The sequence below is a fragment of the Fulmarus glacialis genome, unplaced genomic scaffold, assembly GCF_000690835.1.
Source record: "Fulmarus glacialis isolate BGI_N327 unplaced genomic scaffold, ASM69083v1 scaffold7022, whole genome shotgun sequence".
Taxonomy (NCBI): Eukaryota; Metazoa; Chordata; class Aves; order Procellariiformes; family Procellariidae; genus Fulmarus; species Fulmarus glacialis.
Genome location: NW_009195866.1, coordinates 34,384 through 57,378, shown reverse-complemented (window position 1 = coordinate 57,378; position 22,995 = coordinate 34,384). Strand labels below are relative to the sequence as shown.

Sequence of the window (22,995 nt, the reverse complement as noted above, 5' to 3'; positions counted from 1 at the left end):
TTACTTCTACCATGAGCCAAATCTCCACCAGAGAAAAGAACCGTAACACATTCCCAAACCTATTTAGTGCAGTGTGCAATCCTGCCATTGGTTTCAATTGTCTTCTTACCGTTTGTTGGTGGTATGTATGGCCTACAAATGGTACAGTCAAAACCCATATCAGCTATGTTTTCCACTTCCTCCTCTGTGTTTAAGTTCTGACAGATTGCATGCATCCATCTAGAAATTAAGTGGGGGAAAAAATACAATTTAAAGGAAATATGTGGTGTTTTAGGAGACCCAAATATCAGTAAATGGTCCAAGTAAATGTGAAATACTTGTTTAGTTTAAATTCTTTTAGGGAGAAATGATGAATCAGGTTCTCCATATACAGCATTCCCCTACGGTGGTGTGTGTTCCATACTGTATATACAGCATCAGATTACCTATTTCCCTTCACAGGAAGGAAATTTCTATAAAACGATGTCATGGAAGCATATATGTCTCAGTATTATAATTTTCTCCCTATATTGCAATCATTTTAACTACTTACTTATCATAGAATGTAATCTAGATTTAGCCTCACAACAATAGTCTTGTGAGGTAAATTAGTTTTATTGTTACAGAGAGGGAAAATGAGGCACAGAGTGATTAATTAATTTGCCCAGAGTCGTATAATTTAGTCTGTGGTACAACTAGGAATGAACTAATACGAGACTTGAGACTCAATCCAGTGCTCTTTACCACAAGACCATTCCCTTTATCTTTACACTTTTACATTAGGGGAAAAAAACTAAAATAAGCCTTAAACAGGAAAAACCTGTAAAATATTAGAAATTCTTACCGATCACATTGTCTACACTGAATTATAAGCTCTTCATCCCTGTAAGTGCGATAGCAGATTGGGCAGGTAGACAAACTTGCGCAGGGAGCACACTGTGTGTAATTATTTTGCCATTCACATCTTAAACCTGGAGAAGTTGCTCCACAGTGTCTGCACCAAACACACCTGCAGAACAGACAAAATTGTCTATTACTTTCAGTTCACAGGAAGATTATTTTGTGGCTTTAAAACCCTCCTACTTAGAACTGGGTAAGTAATTAAGTCTTAGTTCACTAACCACTTCGGGGTGGGGGAGGAGAGGAAAACTCAGGTCAAACAATAGTATAATTGAACAAAAATGTGTTATTTAGATTTCGAAAATTACCAACGTTTTTTATACTTTTTAAAGAAAGTTCCTAAGAAAGAGGTCCTTTCAATCTGCAAAAACAGGCAGATGGGTGTTTGTAACAGCTCAACAGGTCAAAGGAGTTCCTGCTTCCAGTTGCCATTCACTTGGAGATACGGAGACTTAACCATTTGAGAGGTCTATTCTGTGTTTCACCCAAGTAACATGAATGGTTTTCAGAGGGTTTTATTTTGAGAATGATTTGTTGAAGTGCCCATTCATTTTTCCAACTGAATGTTGGAATGAACATTCCAATGAACGTAAATTGGATTTTTTTTTGGCTAAGAGTTTCAAAAGAAAAATTTTGTCCATTTCTACTTACTTGGTTTTTGGCATGAAGAAACAGTATTAAGAGGAGATAACAGTTTCCCTACTAAATTGATAATGGAATGAAACAATTCAAAAGTATTTTGTTTCCTTTGTTTAATACACCTGACAAATGCAATTAAAACATTATTACAGTTCAATTGACATTGCAAATATGAAGTGACAAAAAGAAACAAAAGAGGCCAGCAGTCAATATTTCTGACCCCAGAACCAAACACACCATTTGCACTTCCAGCCTCCCTTTGGAACGGTCTGCAGGGGTGGATCTAAGCAGTACGTGTGGTAGCTGATGTCGCAGTCATCACAGAGAAGCAGTCTTCCTGGATCTGTCGCCTTCCCACAGGCTTCACACACTGTGCACTCCAGGCACCTCCAACCTTTGCTAAGCACCACTTTGGTAATCTGCAAATGGCAAGGTGAAAATTATTTGAAAATTGCTCTATGAAGTGTGATTGTTGTATAAATTAAGGTCTGGCTAGTGCAGCACAGGATGCTCTTTCGTGCACAGTATCCACATCACAAGTAACTGTTTATCAATTAGACATTCTGAAGCTTCAATAAATGGGAATGGATTAAACAGAAAGGAACTGTAATTACTGATAGCTGATACTGTTCCAGAATACAATTTCTTCAGATAAACTAGCATACCAGAGAATATATACTGCACTGCATCTACATATAGGACAGTTTACTCCTTATAGGAGTAGCTGGTTCTGTAGGGAAGAAGAACACATGGCTGGTTTTTTTTTTCAGCTATGTAGTAAAGCCAGGATTCAGGTCACTACAAATCCTGTATCTTTCCTAAATTACCTGCGAGAACCAGTGCTGCGGTTTTAGTCATCTGAGGCAAATAACTATTATTGTAATTAATATATAATGTAAGAGTAGTATATAAACGCAAAGCCAAATTATAGTTGTATGAAATACACATATTTAGTAAAGTACATTTAAAACAAAGTTTTGTGACATTTTTTAAAAAATCCCACTTTTACATAGATGTACTTATGTAATAAAGAGTGTATGGTGTATATATTGCAGTAAATAGCTTATTATGTGCTTGCTAAGTCATCTCAAACCATTCAAATTTAATTTTCACACATTCTCTCCTAGACTAATGAATGTAAAATGTATTAATTAACCACTCCAACTGCTGTCAATTTTGACAGCCAACAGACAAATTGGATCAAGTAAACCTTATATCCCTAGTAAATGAAGATACATTAAAATTTTTTTCTTTGTTTTTAATTCTGCTTCTATTTAGGTTTTAAGCTTATATCTCAAACTGTTATTTTAACCAACTGCTGGATAATCAGTGCTATTTATGGTTGCGAAATTACAAAAAGGTTAATTTCTCTTGAGGCAATACATACTATAAAATGACATTTAATTAAAGTCTTTCACAAGTCGCATACAAATAATGGTCACATTAGCTGATGAACATCTAACAAGTTAATGACTCCCCTAATTACCACAAAACCAAAGGCAGCATAGTGCTATTAAAACACAATATGAAAAAAGTGTAATCAAGTAATTTTTTTATGTAACAAAAGCACTCACCTTAATACTGACACAGTATGGATGGTAACACTGACCACATTGAGAACAGGCAAGCAACCTGCCCTCAGCACCTTGGCCAAAACTCCCACAAACTACGCACATATCCTGAAATGACAGAAAAAAGCAGATTTTCAACACATGCCAGACACTAAATTCTGAAAACATGTAACTGTAAAGTCCAACTAGCTTGCTGTATAATTTAACTCCTAACAAGGACATTCATTTACTCTTTTCTAATTAAAAGCAGAGAAACAAAATGAAAGCATAATAACTATTATCCTAACCTGATGGAGAGTGAACTTGTCACTGTTAGAAAAGAGGACAACTGTATTATGCATCGAGTTTTCTTCCTCATCTTTGTTAGATGAAATATCCATAGTTGTGACCTATTAAAAAAACCACACCACATAAATAGCAAGCACAACACATCTTCTAAGACATGAGAGAAGATGAAACTTATTTTCTAAATGTGTTAATTTTTTAATAGTACCAGAGAATACAAGCTTTGCAAATATTTATTCATACAGTATGAACTTTCATAAAAAGCTACCTTCATCAGAAATTACTATATTAATTCACATTTTCACATCAGTGCAAGCATCATCACTATTTCAGTTTTACAGACACATTCTCTTCCTCTCCTTTGTTGCCCTTTACACATTACCCCATTGCACTTTAAAATGGAAATTGAAGGAAAAAGGTAGTCTAAAACAAACAAACAAAAAATCACTAAGTAGACTGTGACCAGTCATGCTGTGACCAACATATAAACACTGAAGTTCTTCTCATCAAAAAGTTAATTGCAGCAACATACTTTTGAGTATTAATTCAAAGAGCAATTGCAGAAATGGAATTTGTCCCGTATTGCCTAAAAAGTGGTTTAGCTAATGTTTCAAGTATGTTAGAGGAACAAGCAAGAGTTCTAAAGTTTCTAGAGTTAAGATACTCTCTGTAAGCAGTTTCTTTATGAGGCTTATCTATCTTGCCCATAAAAACTTGAACCGAACTTGAAACGGCTGTTTTGATCTCAATCCATAAGCTCTTACGGCAGTCAGTCGTTCTCCTTTTGATCAAGCGATTGTTACTCCAACCTGCCCTTTATTAATTCAGTGTATACGTGTACATATAGCATCTCAGGAAGAAAACGAAGAAAAAGACTTTGTTTTCCGACTTTCATGCAAATCTTGACATGCAGAATTTGCTATCCATGAATTTAAATTAACAGGCCTAACTATTTACTCTCTGAACCAGTAGCAGCCATGGAAGTTTGGAAGGTAAGAGCACACAGTTCTATATAAAAGAACAAATGCATGATAGGGAAATGTAACTTTGTTTTACCAGCTGTTTTAATTTTATAAATGTGGATTATTTTAAATACCGTTTAAGTCTTACACAGTTAGTTTTGTTTAAATAGTAATTTAAATATTTTACAAATCCAAACATCACTCTAGAGACAAATGTAAATACCGTTACAACAGCTACAGGAATCCTTCTGATACACTGTTGCTGAAAATCAGTGTTTACTGAGAAACAGCTAAAAAGGGAGTATATTGCTATTTAATTACTGTATGGTTGAGAGCACTGCAGCTGTAACTAACTAATTAACCAAAAAACACCCAAAACACCTCTTGATACGTTGACGGAGAGCTTTTTGCTCGCATGTATTTCCACAGGTTCCACTAAGTCCTTGGAGCAGAATTTGAAGGATTGAATCACTGCAATTTTGATGCTTGCTTAATGCCAGCCAAGACCCAGCTTGGGTTAACCTGTAGCCGCCTTCTTCCCTACTCCCAAGATATACCAAGATATTTCCAAATTTGTGTGGTTGTCCACTGGCCATGATCCCATGCTGAGCAAGAACCAGTTTGCGCAAAGGGGCTGAAAATACTCCCATTTCAAACACTGATCTGGCACAAGGCTGGTCTCTTGGTATTGCTACCTTCATCTAGTCTATCACAAGACAGCCACAATCTCTGCTCTAGAACTCTGAAGCTGCCATTTACTTGACGAGTCACAGGATCAAATTTCTGTAGGAAATTGTGGAGAGTGATGTCCATTTTGTATTTATAGCAATTTACCTAACTCGATATCCTCTGTTCAGCTACAAAAATTTTTAAGAGTTTGTTCTATAAGACCCAGCTTCCCTTGAAGTACAAATTTGTGCTTTGTAACACAGAATCATAGAATCATAGAGTAGTCTGGGCTGGAAGGGACCTTTAAAGGTCATCTAGTCCAACCCCCCTGCCGTGGACAAGGGACATCTTCAACCAGATCAGGTTGCTCAGAGCCCCGTCCAACCTGACCTTGAATGTTGCCAAGGATGAGGCATCTACCACCTCTCTGGGCAACTTGCTCCAGTGTTTCACCACCCTCATCGTAAAGAGTTTCTTCCTTATGTCCAACCTAAATCTACCCTCTCTTAGTTTAAAACCATTACACTCCTTGTTCTGTCGCTACAAGCCCTACTAAAAAGTCTGTCCCCATCTTTCTTATACGGCCCCTTTAAGTACTGAAAGGCTGCAATAAGGTCTCCCTGAAGCCCTCTCTTCTCCAGGCTAAACAACTCCAACTCTCAGCCTTTCCTCACAGGAGAGGTGTTCTGCCCCCTGATCATTTTTATAGCCCTCCTCTGGACACGCTCCAACAGGTCCATGTCCTTCCTGTACTGAGGATGAGATAATTCTGTGAATGCCTCCAATTCAATAAGGTACCTATGGCTAGCTTGACCTACATGTTTAAAATTACATATTTGCTCTCAAATCTTGACCATCCAAAGCTTTAAAAGGGAACAATGATAGAGGTGTTTGCTCCTTTCGCAGATCACAAATACCAGAGTATTCCAAGAAATTATTATATAGGCAGCAAGTGGCACAATGCTGTATAAACTCAAACAGATTGTATGTAAGAACACAAAAAAGCAGCTCTAAAGAGAGTCTGAGGAATTACTTCATAAAGACATAAAAATGAGTAAGTGCTTCTCTGAACATGAGGAACAGGATGCCTCTCAAAATCTGCACGGCTGACTGATAATCAAACTTTAAAAGGAGTGTTCAAAGAAGCCAAGTCCATAGCAGGAAAAAAAACTATGCATTTTTTGCAGTCCAGATTTCCAACAGTTTTTCATACCAAAATCCCTCTTCTTACATGGAGCAGACCAGGACTGTGTAAGATCTAAGAGTTTTAAAAGGACTTCAAGTATGAAATAGCTTAGCTATCAATTGCAGTGAGCAATAACTTGCTTAGAATCACCTCAGTGATGTAGGAATGGGAGGTGGCAAATGTAACTACCATTTTCTCAAAGGTTTCTGGGGGGAAGTTGGGTAGCGTACAGAATATCTCACATTTGATCATAACAGAGAACTTGCAGACACATTGATATATATTATATTTTGTCAAAGAGTCAAGGAAGCTTTAATTATGGTAAATCAGCATCTATCAGAGCTCTCTGAAGGAGTCTACAAGCCTGGGGACAGGGAAATCTGACATAACTTCCTTAACAAATTCTTTTGGCAAAGTCCTTCACCAATGCTCCTTAAAAAAAGGTAAACTGACACAGAATTAGAGGCATGGTCCCTATATTGACACAAGACATGAAATAAAGAGTAGAATAAATTATCAGTTTTCTATGTGGGAGAATAACACTAGTGGAAATCTGATAGGGATGTCTGCTAACAGACTGTTCAACACACTCGTGTGCAATCTGAAAAATCAAGCAAGGAGCAAGGTGACAAAGCTTGCCAACAGTATTGAGATATTCAGAGTAATAAAAACCGAAAGACAGCTGTGCACGAGAACTTCATAAAGCTGAGTGCTGGGCTACAAAAAGGCAGATAAAAGTCCAAAAAGTAAAAAAATGAACATGACAAAACAACTGACAAGTATGATCAAAAATATGGAATAGCTTCCATACAAGGAACAACTCAAAATACTGGGATTCTCCAGACTAGCAATGAAAGAGTGGAAGGAGAAGGAGGAGAAATGATGGAGATCTATAGAAACTGAGTAGCACGGATGGAGGAGGTGAACAGAAAACAACTCTCCACTGTCTCTTCTGTAAGAGCACTAAGGAGCAGGCAATGAAACCAGCAGGCAGCAATTTAAAACAGCAGGCTGATGAGCTGTAGAACTAAAAAAGGTTAACGTGGTTTCCAAAAGCTTTTAGAAGTGAAAAACAAATTCATGAAAGAAAGCTCCAACACAGGCTGCCCAAGACAAAGATACCACCTCCTGTTCAGCAAGTCCCCAAGGCACGAACTGTTGAAGTGTCTCCTTCTCTAAGCCTCTTCTGTTTCTGCACTCTTCCCCCAGCACTCACTTTTGGTTCCCTGGGGTAGAACAACCTCTGGTCTGATCTGCTACAGCTGCTGTTACATTCTTATGTGCAAGCCTTGCTCTCTCCCCTTCTGTGGTGTTCCAGTGAGCGCTGCCTTTACCTAGCGTGTTTTCCACCCAAGGAAATGGAAGAAGTAGTCTAAGACTCCCAACAGTTGTCCCTTTAAGTAGCAAGAGCAGCATAAAATTGCTTCAGGTCCATTAAGCTACAGTGCTCTAGTTCTTCATCACAAACACTTGGTAATAGTCATACTTTATCAAATACCTCTGCTTTTTAGTGCTCTTTGGTTTTATGCAGTTTTTTAATACAAGAATTATAGCTGAATAAAATTATGTTACATTAACAGACTGCAATATGACTTAAAAATAAATGTTCTTACCCCTGGAATGACTACAGTCCCAACTCCATTTTTCAGTTTTGATCTACCTCTGCCACCTCTTCCTGAAAGACCTGCACCACGTGGCCTCCGCTTCCCTGGGAATCCTGATCCACGGCCCTATTCAATATAAGATAACAATTTAAATGCAACCTGAAGTTCTTTTATTACAGGGGATTCAAACTTGTTCAATGCATCTAGGGAAAAACATAAGTAAAAAACCACCCTATGATTTCAAGTGAATATGAGCACACTAGGCCATAGTCATTAAGTCACTGCATAAATCACTGTGAAATACCTTTAGCTACTTACATGACATAATATGATCACCTTTATCACCAGTGAAAAAGCAGCCAAAACCAGAAATGTTTATTTTCTGCTCAGGAATAACTGGAAATACGGAAATGTAATTTTTTTCTACAGTTGTGAAGTATCCAAAATAAATATCCTCTATTCTATGATTCGTCTTTTCTTTTTAAACAGTCAGCTCAGACGGTCATGGGACTTCTGAATAGGGTCTGGACACTTGATTACTTGCAATCATAGATGCTTTTCTTACGCTATGAATAATCAAGTGAACACTGGAATTTATTAGGACCCAATCCTGCTCCCAAAGCGAAGCAGGAGCTGGCTTCCACCAAACTCTCTTAATTCAGCAGATGCAGAGAGAGCATTTTATATTCACTGTATCAATTACACTCAGATCAACACTTCCCATAATATGATGCTTTTCTTACAAAATATCCACTTATTTTTAGACAGCTTCTTTTTCCCCCTTCCTTATTTTAGATGCAGACGTACAGTTGCAGTAGTGTGTGCTCTGGAGTATTCACAGGATGTTCAACTACAATTAACTGTGGAAAAGCAAGTATGTTTTTAATAATAATTACCTGGTATTAATACTGTGATTTAGTTTGAATTTCATGATTTTTTTTTTAAAATTTCAAAATGAACTAAACACAAAGAGATCCCTAATCCTCCTTAATATTTTTCCAGATAGAAAAAGAACGTATTGACAATGTCCCTCATTTCTGGCTGGTATGTGAGACACCTTTACAACATGTTTCAGAGCCTCTGAGCTGTTAAATCACGATAATTATGGTATCAAATAAGCACCTTTCCCACTATGAAATAAGCAATGAGATTATTTATTGCATTTCAAATTTGTGAAAAATCTCGGCTCCTCATACAGCCTGACTCCATCCACAAAGTATCTAGATACGGTGTCTGTATCCAAACGGTTGCTGGAATCTACTTTTAATACCAAGACAGAACATTTGCTCAATAAAACAATGTTGACGGAACCACAAAGCTCCTTGGGGACGGTGTCGCCAACAGACATGAACAGTCTCTATTGAGGGAGACAGGAGTTCCCTGGATGGAAAGCAGCACTATGGGCTCAATATTACCAACAGTATTTTTCAAATATGCCAACTCCTGTTTCAGAGAAGATATAGAACTTTATGGTCATAATTAAAGGGAGAATCCAAGCATCCCAATGTTGAAATTTTATTAACATCCATCCATTAATGGAAAGAGAAATTAAATCAACTTACTCTTACCCAACGAGATAATGTAACGCAATGCTATTTTAGGAAGTGAAAGGAAGGATGATACTGATGGCTGAAGTATTTATATGTGCTAAGGTGAAACAAAAAATGTGGCCCTTACATATATAAGGAGTTAATACATATGCACACACAGGACATACAAGCGTCAGTTTTTTAAGATGTAAACTCTTCTGGTATGTTTCTTATTTTGTCTGTTTCAGACTAGGTATCAGTATTGTTATTTTCACACAACTAGTAAGAGGAATAAGCACATACTTGTATCAATGTTAATGCTGAATATTAAGCTGAAAATTAATGCTTGAAGCAGCAAAAGCTAAGCTAATGTCAAATTAAAATAAAATTAGCATGAAAGTTAAAGTGAGATGAAAATAAATCATTGGGAAGCTATAGCTATTTGTCAGAGTTTCATCATTTAGCTTTTTTGCCTTTATTTAAAAATAATAATTCCACTTAGTTTCTTCAGGTGTTTTTAATGGTAAACATCACTGTGGATACCAGCTTTGGTCCATCTAATCAGGTAGGAAAGCTGTTATTTATTCCCCCATAAGCTAAAAACGATGTCACTTTGAATCCACTCCGAAAGATTTCTCCACAGCAACAAATTCAGGCCACCCTTCAGATCTCTGCTCCTTTCTGTGCCTGGCTTACCTTACTGCCAGTCTTAAGGACATTTTCCTTCTCAGGTAATTTATTTTGACAGCTACATATAGCCAACCACAAAAAGTGAAGTACTAAACACACAGAAAAAATTGGTAATACAAGCTATTCTTTGCCACTGAAAATCAGGGCAATGCCATCATACTGTGCACTCTGGAAAGCATAAATTTTTTAACCTGAAAGCTCCAGAGTTTCAGTAAGTTTTAAAGGCCTTAAACAGTAATACAGTGGAAGATTAATTCAGTTGTAAGATACAGAATTTCATCACTAGTCTCTACAGCAGAAAAATAGCAATGGATACATGAAAATAAATTCAAATTATTTACCACTTTGATGCTCCAAATGGCACTGCCAGGAAGCTGTCTGGATTTAAAAATGTCCCGACCTTCTGAAATGTCTGGGGACCAGGAAGGTGGGCTGACTGTATTATTGGTACTCCAAGCCCCCTAGGATATGGTAGGTGAGAAAATAGATGTATAAAACTTCGCAACATAAAAAAAAAAAAAAAAAGAAAAAAAAAGAAAAAAAAAGGAAAAAGCAAGCAACAAAAAAAAATCTGAAAAGCAAAGCACATGCAGGCATAGGCATTTCGACGTTAAGTAGTTAATTAGTTCACTGAGTGAGAGGAAGGCGGGAAATTTTTAGGTTCTCATTGAAACATACACTAAAACAAATATTAACCTCAAACTGGTGGTTAAGTACAACAAAATGAGTTTTATAAACACAGCATAATACAAATTGAAAGCAAGCAATCGTATATCCCTAAATTTTATTGCATCAAACGGAGACAACAGTTGGAGATGGTAACATCCTCTTTTACACCTCAAATCACATTTTGAAAGAACAGATGGCCTTAGTTGACTTTTGAGTCTTAACTACTGACAATCACAACAACTAGTCTGAGAAGCACGTGAAACAAAAGGAATATAAATAAACTATTAAAAAAAAGAAAAGGAAAGAAAAACAGCCATGGTAATTAACAAAGTACCTCTTTCCTGCAAGTTTGCCACAAATAAGCCATTATAAAACCCCACTACTAAGGTTTTTTCACCCCAGTGTTCTCATGTTACGCTGTGGTATCAAATTTTAATACGTTATTATATACATGTAATAACATACATCCATATGGTGTACCTACAAATTCTTCTTAACCAATTGATTATTGTCCCTATTTATATAGTTCCCATCATGGTGAGATATTGTATAACTCTGTCACAAGAAGTATGGCAAAACAAGACGACAGTGCTAAGATGGACAAGGGAAAAAAAAACGCTTAAGTTCCTCATACACATTAAAATCTGTGGAAGACTTCATCGAACCCTGACTAAAGACAGCAGGAGATAGCCATCAAAATAACTAACTTCATTCTAAATTTACAAATTAGAATACTTAAAGGATAATACATTTTCCTAATTCTAAGTTTGTGAGAGTAAGAAATAATGAATACCAAGATAAGAAGTAACAGAGGTGAAAAGTATAGGTTTACCTTCTCGAGAATGACATTCAGCAGTAGAATCACACGGATGATACGGAATAACCTCATGCATACTAATAGTCCCAACTACTCACACATGCATAACTGCTCACACAGGCAAGCCCAAACACATTTACGCCTTTGAATACTGGTCTATACAATAATAACGATTAAGAAAAATGAGACAGCTTTGCAAAATGTGGTTTTTTTTCCTGAAATTAAATGCTCTCCATCAAGAATATGTGGGAAACAGTTTCTTTGGAATCAACAACTCATCAAAACATATATTCATCTCAGACTGTAAATAAGTATTTTGCTAACAGCTGCACTGACTGAAAATAGGGCTACCCCTCAACTGATTTCAGGCCAGAAGGATCACGGGCAAGACCTCCCTAATCCATGTAAGGCACAGCCAGGTTAGCTCAATCTGCTGATGAAGGTGAGTATGAGTCAACATCTCGCTTACCCTCGAGCAGATGAGGAAAAGCTCATATGACACTTTCTGCTTGCAGAGCTGGGTAGACAGTAACCTACTGTTGCTCAGATAGCTCAGTATTCAAAGGGCACAATAGATCCAAAAGAAAAAGTTTGTCAGTGACCTAAAAGCCTAATTACGCATAACAGTTGCATTTTAAAAACACCAACATCATCCAAGTGGTATAACCCACAGTGTGGACACAGTGATATTCAGTATAAATCTGCTTTCTAGAAGTTTAGCTATGCCTGCATGGGAAAGGGAATATGGAAAATACAGCACTGGAAAAAAAAAAAAACAAAAAACCAAAACAACAAAAACAACCCACAAACAAACAAAACCCCCCAAAAAAACCCCACCAATTTTGTTCACACAAGGGGATACTTAGACACACAACCTACAAACTGCTTAGTGGTCAGAAGATTTTCTCTGTGTTTCAATTTCCCATCATTGTCCTCCCTCTGCCAAGGTGCTTCCAAAAAATACTCCAGCTGAACTGCTAGTGCCAGCAACTGCCCACCTGCCCTTGGGTTAAATGAGTATGTTTGATTAAACAGTTTACACTGCAGGATTTTGCTAACCCTGGTTTTTGCCTGACTTCAGTTAGATGGTCATCACGCAGACAACTCGGCAGATCAAAAGGATCAACAACCTCTAACAGGGGAATAGTGTTGAGCAGAAACCTTCTGCACCTGCAAACCTAGAGATGGACGGGCGTCCTTGTTCACATCCAGGACATAAGGGCATAATATTCATGACATAACATGGGCACAACCACACCACGTCAGAAACAGGAAGAAAGAAAGCAAGCAAACTTCCACAGAAACGGAGTTTGATACACCTGCCCAAACACATTCCTAGGGTGACTCCTCTGAAACACACATCACACTCTACCTGTGCTGAACCACCCTGGGCTCCCGGTGTGGTCCGCAAAAGGAAAAAGGTGCTTGCAGAAGGCAACTCACCGCATGGGATGGAAGGTGTCAGATTAGTCTCACCCTACATGCCCCTACTTCTCTCCAGCGACTCTAATGGGAACCTCAAGGTGACTACAGCAGATCTTTAATGCTGCAGATATCTGCGGTTGGGTGAATCCCACTCCTCGAGCCCTCAGCAACTTCCACCAGGCAGAAATGGCAAGACTGAAGTCTGATGTTGTTATATAAGAGCACTGCAGTTTATTAATCAGTTCTCTGTCAAAATCTCATGTTTTTACTAAGCACTGTCACACTAGTTAGCAACTACATCAGCAGGTTTGTGGCAATAGGAAATTTAACTTTACTATGGTAGCCATATTTGTAATACCAAAGAATGTTCCGTTTTAGCAGGATAAAGTTAAATCTATCATTGAAATTTAGTTACAACTTCCCTATATTTCTAAAATTCATAATGCATAGCAAGTAACTGTTCTTAAAAATCTGTATAGCAACACAAAGAAAATCTATGTATCATAGAAACAACCTTTACATCAATCTATAAGGGAGGCAACAAGCTGGCTAAGGGTCAACCTTATCTCAACCACACTGAAAATAATTAACAACTAAAACTACCTACTCTTATTTGGGACATACAAAATTATTTTCCTTTTAAGAAGATCACCTCTCCAGTGATTAAGTATATTCAAATGATTAAAAAGCTAATAGAATATTAAATCTGAATATGAAATATTCGGTCTTGCAAAACAAAATGAATTGTCTATGATTCATAAACCATATTGTTAAGAATTAAATTGGAAATTTAATCCAAGTTTTATTATAGATCAGAAACATTTGAATTCTTGGTCAGATAAACTTAATTAAAAACATACACTTTCACGATACTACGAACAAATGAATTGCATCAAAGAGATGCATTAATTATATTTTGGCTTTTAATTAATGCCTATTACCACACAACACTGAAGAGAAAGTTCTATTCAGTTCATTTACATCAGAACCACGGCAATAATTATGTACTGTGACAGAAACAGGAAGTTCTAATTCTCCATCATATTCTTGAGTCCTTGAAATTGAACAACACAGCTGCAAGTAAATTATAACAAAAGGAAACCCAATGTCAGCAAGGGTCAGGAGATCTCACTAAATTACCACTGACTGTGTTTAGCTGCTTAATGCTTTATGAAATCTACTGCAATCACAAATGCACAAACCTGGATTTGCATTTTAATATTTGATGTAATTTTAGGGTTGTGAACAAAATTTAATCTGTTCAAAATATAGCTCCCCTCATAAAAAAACCCATAAAAACCGCAAAAACCCCTAATCCTTGGAAAAGGCCCTTTTTGTTCTTTTTTTTTTTTCTGTATCTTTTTCAACAACATACTTAGTGGTACCATGTAATTGAAGACAGCAAAAAAGCCGTAATACCCAAGAATGGACATACACCCGAACCCATCACTGAAAAAATGTGTCATTTTAGAAAAATCAGTGTCATTTTAGAAAAACCTCTTACAGCACCTAAAAATATGTAGTGAGCTGAATAACAGTGATCACTGATATCTTCCTGATGAAAATTAAATACCTCTAATCACAGTATTTTCCATGGAACGCATTCTAAAATAATACTTACGATAAAACAAAAACAGTAGTGGGTTATTATTTTCTATTCAATACTGTTCTACAGACCATTCTCACCTCTTTGCCTACCAGTCTTACAATGCCACATATGTTGTAATGCCCTCCATTTACTGGCTTCATATTACGCACAGCACACAGTGCTGTTGCAAAAATAACTATTTCAAATTTGTTCAATTTGATATACCCAATATATATATATTTGATATACCCAAAAGTATACCTCCACAGAAAAAAATACCCATTTTCCTTATGAAGATTTCTTTCAAACTAGATGTATGCCAGATTAGTCATTAATAAACTTACATGATAACTTCTTTTAAGACTACTACTTCAGAAAAAAGAAATACGAAAAAGATCAAAGAGAGGTCCTGCCCCCGGCATAAATTTGCAGTTTGTAGGCAAGGGTGGAGAATCTGCATATTCCATGGAGAAGACACTATACAGACACAACTCTGAAGACAGCACTGTAAAAACTTTATCACGCTGGCAGCTACTAGCGAGTATCTCTGATCTACGAACAACTAGATTTTGGATATATGTAAAAACCAATTTGGCTCCATTATGGAGTAGGATAACAGAAACAGAATAGAGCCAGCCCATGGACCAAAACCCATGCGAAGTCAAGTGAAATGCTAAGCCTGGCAGATAGAGGGTCCTCTCACTGGGCTGGATGCAGATTTAAAGCTTACCTGTAGCTGAAGGTATGGATAATATGCTATCCTAACAAACACTGTTAGTAGAAGTGCACCTTACTGATAGGAGTTCTTATGCTGACACAGAAAAAACACATTCTCTGAAGTGGAATAAGCTTGTACCAGCAAAAGCAATTCTTATCAGTGTAACTGTACCTACATATTGATTTATACATAGCTTCCCTTTTGTTTAGAAGATGGATTTTCTCCTGTTGTTTCTAACCAAAGTAGTGATGCCTGCAAAAATGCTAGGGGGGAGAGGGGTGGTGATGACAGCAATACTGATAGTGCAGCCCTGGAAGGGACTCATGAAGCCTTTATAAGCAGAATATTGTCTTCATGGTTTGTGAGATGGGGTTTAGTTCTTTCAAAATAGAAATGATGTAGCGGTGCTGCAGACATACCACTAAAGCCTATTACAAATGCAAACTACTAAGATCCAATACAGGAAATCACTTCAGATTGTGCCTAACTTTGTATTCAATAGTGAAACTGATATTCAAATATATTTTATTAGCAATTTTATTAATAGATTTTGAAGAAAGGGATAATCATTCTACTGCCCAGCACAATACATTAAATTCAATGAAAACAAATCCAAATCAGAAACTGTTCCTTTACATGGATTCCCCTGACCCAGTGAAGCATGTGTCTTACAAAATTGAGGAGCAATATATTCAGGATCCAGAGAATTTTTTTTCCTTTTCTTCTTCCTATGAAGTTCCATAAACCCATTGCAACGGATTTTTTTTTTTTTTTTTAAAACAGGACCAGGACATTCCAACAAGGTAAACTACATATTAGAAGATTTAAATCTTCTAGGCGAAAGTGAAGAATATTGCCATCTGTGAAAACTGGCTAATGCTGGCTTCTCTTCGGGGTCCACAGAGTAATTAAACTCTTTATGAAGTATCTGTTTTAAACCTGTGCAGTCCTGGACAAGCAACTAGTTCTGCAATGGCAGTTCCTTTGTGCAACAAAAGAAAGCAGCTGTGGAGCCAATGTTAGCTTCACCAAGTACAGGAGCCACAACCTCTTAATCAATAAAAATAACCCAATCCCATTTGTGTAACTTTCCTCTCTCACCTCACTGCCCTCTAAGACATGCTGCTAAGAACTCATCCAGCTGCAAGGTAACATTTGTATCGCATAACCTAGGTCCTGACACAAAGCGACACAACAGCATTATGTGTTATTTTTTAAACAGAAAGCAGCAGACCTCAAGCCCCTAAAATTAACCTGCTTTTGAGAAGGCAAAATTCCTCTTTAGTGACACCCAGAGAAGAACCACACATGACCTGTTTTATTCCGAACTGCTTTACCTATAACTTCATAGAAGCATTTTTTCCTCCAGAATTGTTTTCCCCACTTTTTACTTGTTTTGGATCAATGTGATCGTCTTCGGACAGACAAGCACTGAAACACTGTGCTAGGCTAAAATGTTTTAAATTAAGTTTATGTCCCTTCTTCAGTGGTGAGGGCACACTTGGCACGGAAAATAAGACGTAATGGCAGAAAGCAGCACTTTTCTCAGCTGCCAACACCTGCCCAATATGATGCGTTCCCTAAGCCAGAATTGGAAGAAAACATCCATTTTGAAATGCCTGTAGAGTATGACACAAAGAAACAAAAGGTCTTAATTCTTTGGGTTTATACCTGGTGAAAACCTGCTTACTTGCCTTCAAACCTGCCCCAAAGAATCGTCATGTAACAGCAAACCAAACCAGACCCTGGCACACCTAAGTGTCTGGAGAGCACTGACGGCAGGCAAGAGAGAGCATCAGAAGGGAGATTACGGTTACAGCTACGAGGCTTCTTCTTTCTTTTGCCAATTTGTGAATCAGTTTCTAAAATCATACATAATGAGTTAATTATAAAGAAAGTCATATATAGGGCTGCTGGCACAAATATGAGAAAAATGTAGCACTTTTTCTCCGGAGAACTGCAACAAATATTAACAAAAAAAATCACAAGTGCACTTTTTAAGATGACATAAATTGAGAACAATTAGATAAAAATGCAAGGTGTTCTTTGACAATCAAATCTATTCAGAGGTTTCTGCTCCTATCCACAACTCTCAGTTTGGAAAAGTACAAAATTCTTTAAAAAACCTGAATGTTTACAGCAAAAATAGTAATTAAAAAAAAAAAACAAAACCAAACCTAAACCAATTTCTGTGTGCAATCCAAAGGCTGAAACATTTAAACAGGTGCTTTACCCGTTGTGGATTTGTCTAATTACATCTTGCTCAAAAGGAAAGCAGCTACCTGTAACTTATCTATTCTGCTACAGGCATTTACAGTTGGGGTCAGCCTTCATGTTTTCCTCAATGGGTTCTCTGGCGGTTAACTAATTTTATTACCAGTATCGTGGTGCTGGGTCCAATGCAGAGCAGATGCAAATTGCACAGAAAAATAAATAAAAGTCTTACTGGAACACAAAAGAAGACAAATAAACTTGCCCAACAGAACACCTGAATTCTTTTTAGATGCCTAAGAACTCCACCCCTTTTCAACTTGCATGATAAACTGAGAAAAGAAATTTAATTTTTAAGACAGTACAGAGTATTAAGAAAAATTTTGATACGTGCTTGTATATGAAGGTAAAAAAAGCCCCAGAGATACTCTAAAATCTTCCAAATTTTATTTCTTATATTATGTTTGATGCCTTTATTATATACTTTTAACTCTTTCAGAACACCATCTTACACCTTTTCTCAAGAACCAAGAATTTTGAGCCCTTAGGTAACATGTAAAAATGGAAAGAATTGTGCAATATATAAAAGGCTTTTTTAACACTAAGTTCAGAAAAGCATGAAATCATCAACTTAGAAGTCCCAAAAACTAAAAACAAATTGTGATGAGAATAGAAATGAAACATTAATTTGTCACTCTGACATACTTTATGTGTAGAATTTTGCAAACACAAAATAAATCCTACAGATTGATGAACCATTGATGAACCACAACTATGCGATTCAAGTAGAGAGCAAGATGTTGCAGAAGGCAATAGACTTGAGGATTCTTTTTGCCTACCTAATTTAAACCTAGTCAAACCACAATGATTTGTACCAGACAGTTCTTACGTGGTATTTGTTAATGTAACAAAACCATCAAATTATTTGCAACACTACTAAAAATACAACAAATTTTCTTTTATTTTGCTCTAAGCATGAGCTGAAAGAAACTTTAATTCTCACTAAAGAACCTTTATGATGTCTGGCCTTTCAATTATTTAACATGAAATTACTTTCTGGAAGAAATAAACTACACGTTCACTTAGGAGAATAAACGCATACTACATTCTAAAAGATAGGTGAATTTGATGCATTATACTGAAATTTGAACTATGTGCTTCATAAATATATAATGAAATACTCTACATGCTTACCTGTCTTGATCTGGGTCTTCCTGGAGAAAACTTGCGTTTGGTGATGGCTGGTTTTCCCATGCCAATTTTTGGAGTGACTGATATGTAAGTCGTTGGGAGAGCACTTCCAGCAGTGGAAGGCAATGGTGGGGGCTGACTCTGCTGTACATCTCGTGCAGAATGCAAGTCTAATGAAACATCTGGCGAGGAAGACACATTTGTCTTGTTTATACTAACTGATGGGGGAAGTGAGGGGTAAGTCTCAGCTGGTGATTTTATGGGTTTGTCTCCAACTGGTGAACTATTTGCAACACCTTCATTTGCAGAAGTAGTTTCTACTTCTAGAAGAGCTGGCGTTTCTGACTTTTCATGGGTTTCTCCTTTTTCTACATCTTTTTGCACTTTTATTATTTCCAGTTGTTGTTCTACAGGGATACAAACATCTCCTTTACTTTCAGTCTCCTGTATTTCTGGCGTCACAGTTATGGTCTCGGGTACTGAAGACAATGACCGAGAGTCTACTGTGGATACTTCTGATACCTCTACACCACCCTGTGGCAGCTGTGTCTCTTCCACTTGTTTGTCTAACTCCTGCTGTACTACAGCTTGAACACTTTCCATCACTTCCATCATTTTCTCAGTCTGACTGTCACCAGGTGCTGGTGTCTTTTTAGGAGACATTTCCATTTCAGCTGAATTGATTTCAACAGAGACTTCTGTTTCCAGTTCTGTGGTCTTTTCTTCTGGTGATATGCCTGTAACTAAGCACAACCATATTAAAGGCTCAGTGCAAAAAAGAAAAACTTACACAGGTATACCGGTCAACAAGCATACTTGGTACACATCAAGTACACCAAGTACATATCACTTTACTTAAGTGAATTTAATATGTAATTTAAAATATACTTCATAAATACCTTTCTTTGTACCTATGTCTATAGTAGTCTATGTCTTTAGTATATATTCCCACTGTTTGATCATTACTTTTCTTCCCTAGAAATACAGCAGAGTAAATCACAAGAAAGTAGACCCAAGATTAATTTTTGAGGAATCTGAAGACACACTTCCAGGTAGGCAGCTAAAAGTAGCTTCTTTTTCATTTCTGCGTATTGAAGATATATGCTAGCATAAATAATGTATTTTAAGCAACTGTCCCAACACTTCCAAAAAGCAGACAGCTAAGAAGAACAGGACAAGAACAAATAAAAACCATTTCCCTCCTAGCGCTCTTTCAGACTTTAGGAAATCACCTGAAACGAAAACAGTTGATGCTGGTTTTTAATTTACTAATTTTGCATGGATTTCTTTCAAAAATATTTGTCCACCCTCCCCTTGAACCAAATCAAGCACCTTTATCCACAACTTTCTTCATCAAGGAGTTCCAGAGTCTTGTATCCATTCCATGGAGAACCACATTCTTTGCTCTGAATTTGGCTTTTCATACCTTCTTTTGATGGACCCCGAGTCTCTCACAGGCCACTTACTTTCTATTACACTTGCACTCCTCTTAAATTCACACTGCTACAAACTCCTCAACCACTACAGTTCAATGCCTAGCATTTTATTATGAATGTGTCTTCACTGGTAGTTTTAAATCATGGCCCTTATACCACAGGCTGTGATGCGTAACAGAGTGATCACAGCTAATCCGCAAGATATTTTTTTGCTTTGGCTTTAAATGTAGGTTTCTTGATTGCCCTGAGAGCAACCATCCTCCAACATTGGCTGGAGGTGGATGGGACATACTGGGAAGTTCTTTGCCATTGATATTGGTCACTAACACATTTAGAGGACTTGACCCAGAAACCATTCTATTTGTATCCTTTTCTTTGGCTGGCACTTCATGTGTGATTGGTAAGATGCGTTTATTCCCAGAACATAAATCATTAGCTACTGCAGCACACCCTGTCTGGATGAGTACATTTGTTTATTAAACAAACTATCTTTTATTTACAAGGGGAAAAAAGAGAAGAAGAAATCCTTAATCAAAGATACTTGTGGAGTTACAACCACAAAGCACATAAACTGGAAAGAAGTTCTACAGTATGCCCCAAAACACACTGGGAGAAATTAATCCCATCCAGTCATTTGCAGCTACAAACAAAAAAGGCTCGAAGAGAAAGTGTGAGCGACTGTGTTTAAATAGCAACAAATAGTGCTTTTTACTATAAACTTCCAGCATACAAAAGCATTTAACTATATTTCCAGCTTTTGGAGAAAGCCAGTCCCACCAAACAAGTAGAACAATTTTCTCCTACATAAATATTCTGAAGACTATCTTTACCTTCAATAAAACACTTCTTCAGCAAAAAAAGTTAATACTCTTGCCTGAGAGTTCAGATAGTAGAACTGATGCAATTTGTCTCCTACTGCTTTCCAGGCACTTCTTCCTCTTAAATTTATAAAGTACCTCAAACCTTATGAATGGAATAGAGTTCTGAAGGGTTCAGTACTGGCATTTTCTCAGGCTGCAAAACTCTTTCTTACCGTCTGTGACGCATCCAACAGCTGATTCTTGACCAGGGCCATCACCAGTAACGGGTTGCTCCTGAAATGTCACATCCTCTCCACCACTTTCCATTTCCATTTCATCTGTACAAGCTTAAGGAGAGGCAAAGAAGTTACCAATACTGATACGATGTTTATTCTATTACTTTGGCATCAGTAGTTGCTGTCGCTGTTTGACTTTTTGGCTAAAGAGAATGATATTTAACGATACGATAGGAGTTCGGACAAATCAGGTCAACAAGAAGGTTAGGGAGACTATATAGTACTCCTTAAACGTTAAGAGCCTTTTTCTCATTAACACTGAAGCTATTTTATACATTTCAGATAGTAAAAAATGTCAGTAAAGCAATTATATACACCTAATTGTGAAAATTTAATTTACGCATAGTCACAGAATTCTGCATTATCTGAGCAATACCAAAGGTCTTTTCTCGAATTTCGGTCTGCTAAATTCAACAGAACTTGTAGCATGAAGGCTTCAGATTTTTATACAAATACTACAGTAGCTTATGGCATAGATAAGAGGTTCCATCTACTATCAGCACTTGATAGTGATCACTGACTTTCAACCTACCTGTTCAACAACATGAAAAATAAGTTTTGCCACTTTAGAACTAGGATACCTTAATCTCTGAGTTTCCCATGTTAAATAAAGGAATTTGCATGGTAAAGGCATTACTGGCTGCTTCTGTTGCTGACAGTATCGTTACAGAGCACAGAAACAGGAAATACTTACTTTTTTCCTGGTGTAAAAGCTTTTTCAGTTAAGGAAATTCATTAAAATGCACTAGACAAAGTAGGAGCAGGAAAAACAAAGTATATAGTAAGTGTTAACGCAAAAGGAACTGATCCTCCACGGATGTTAGCACAAAAAAAGTCAAACGAATATAACTTTCTGTTCAGGAAAGTCTCTTTGAAGTTCAAAAAGCCAGGAACTATTAGGTGATGCTACTTTTAGCACCTAAAAACTGCTCTCAGACTCTGCCAACTTTAAAGTGATATTTTAACTTTGAGGAAATGATCATTAAGATTGGCTCCAAATCTCATTTTAATGTACAAAAGTGCTCTCCTGGGTATAAAACGCTGCATGACTGTACTGATGTAATAGCTCCAGATTACTCCTAGTAGTTGAGATGACAGTCCTGTTCGTCCTTGGGGAGAAGAGTATGCTTGCCAATGCTTCTACTAGCTAGAAATCCTAACAGAAGTATTACTTAAAACTTTCAAATAAACCTGCTACTTATTCAAAAGCATTTTCAGAAGAAGATGGGGAGTTTTTCCAGTGTAAGTTTTGGTTATTACTTGGACATATTCCTAAATGTTCTAAATACACTGCCTGAGAGTCCAATAGCCTCCACTAACCTTTCAGAATGGAAATGATCTTCAAAGGCTGCAGTTGCCACTTTTTCCTAACTCAGTGCACATGTTCACTTACAGAGTTCTTCTGCTCATCTACATACATTTACCTGCTGCCACTGCCCTTGCCCCAGAACCATCTTTTTCATCATTTCTTTGCTGCTCACAAAAGGTATGCACTTACAAGTACAGGCTAACATCAAAGAGAACTACTTGTTTACATAAAACATCAGTTTGAACACACAAAAATTAGAGTTTTGTTGTAGTCCAATACTTCCCCCTTCCAGTCAAAAATTATCGGGCTTTTTAGAACAGAGATACTTATGCCTAACAGAGATTTGGTCCATGACTTAATCTCTTAGATACTGTTATTTCCATACCTACATCAAAGCAGTGTAGAGTGGGACAATCGCCTCCTTCTATCAGACTTTACCTTGCTTCCAAATTTAACCACAACTGTACTTCTCTCAAGAAATTGAGCCTGCATGAGAGTAGGTGCTATCCAACAGAGCGCGC

The 22,995-nt window shown here is 37.1% G+C and overlaps 1 protein-coding gene across 1 annotated transcript in view; it reads right to left on the bottom strand.

The window, feature by feature from the left end:
* Positions 1 to 22,995, bottom strand: part of LOC104084400 (histone-lysine N-methyltransferase 2C-like) — a gene marked incomplete at its 3' end in the record, with an annotated part of 117,587 nt that overhangs the window by 61,768 nt on the left and 32,824 nt on the right. Inside the window, 9 exon segments of the mRNA XM_009588230.1 lie at positions 110 to 219; positions 824 to 988; positions 1,756 to 1,937; positions 3,093 to 3,197; positions 3,377 to 3,478; positions 7,805 to 7,921; positions 10,356 to 10,475; positions 18,637 to 19,376; positions 21,103 to 21,216. Coding sequence (XP_009586525.1) covers positions 110 to 219; positions 824 to 988; positions 1,756 to 1,937; positions 3,093 to 3,197; positions 3,377 to 3,478; positions 7,805 to 7,921; positions 10,356 to 10,475; positions 18,637 to 19,376; positions 21,103 to 21,216 — 1,755 coding nt within the window.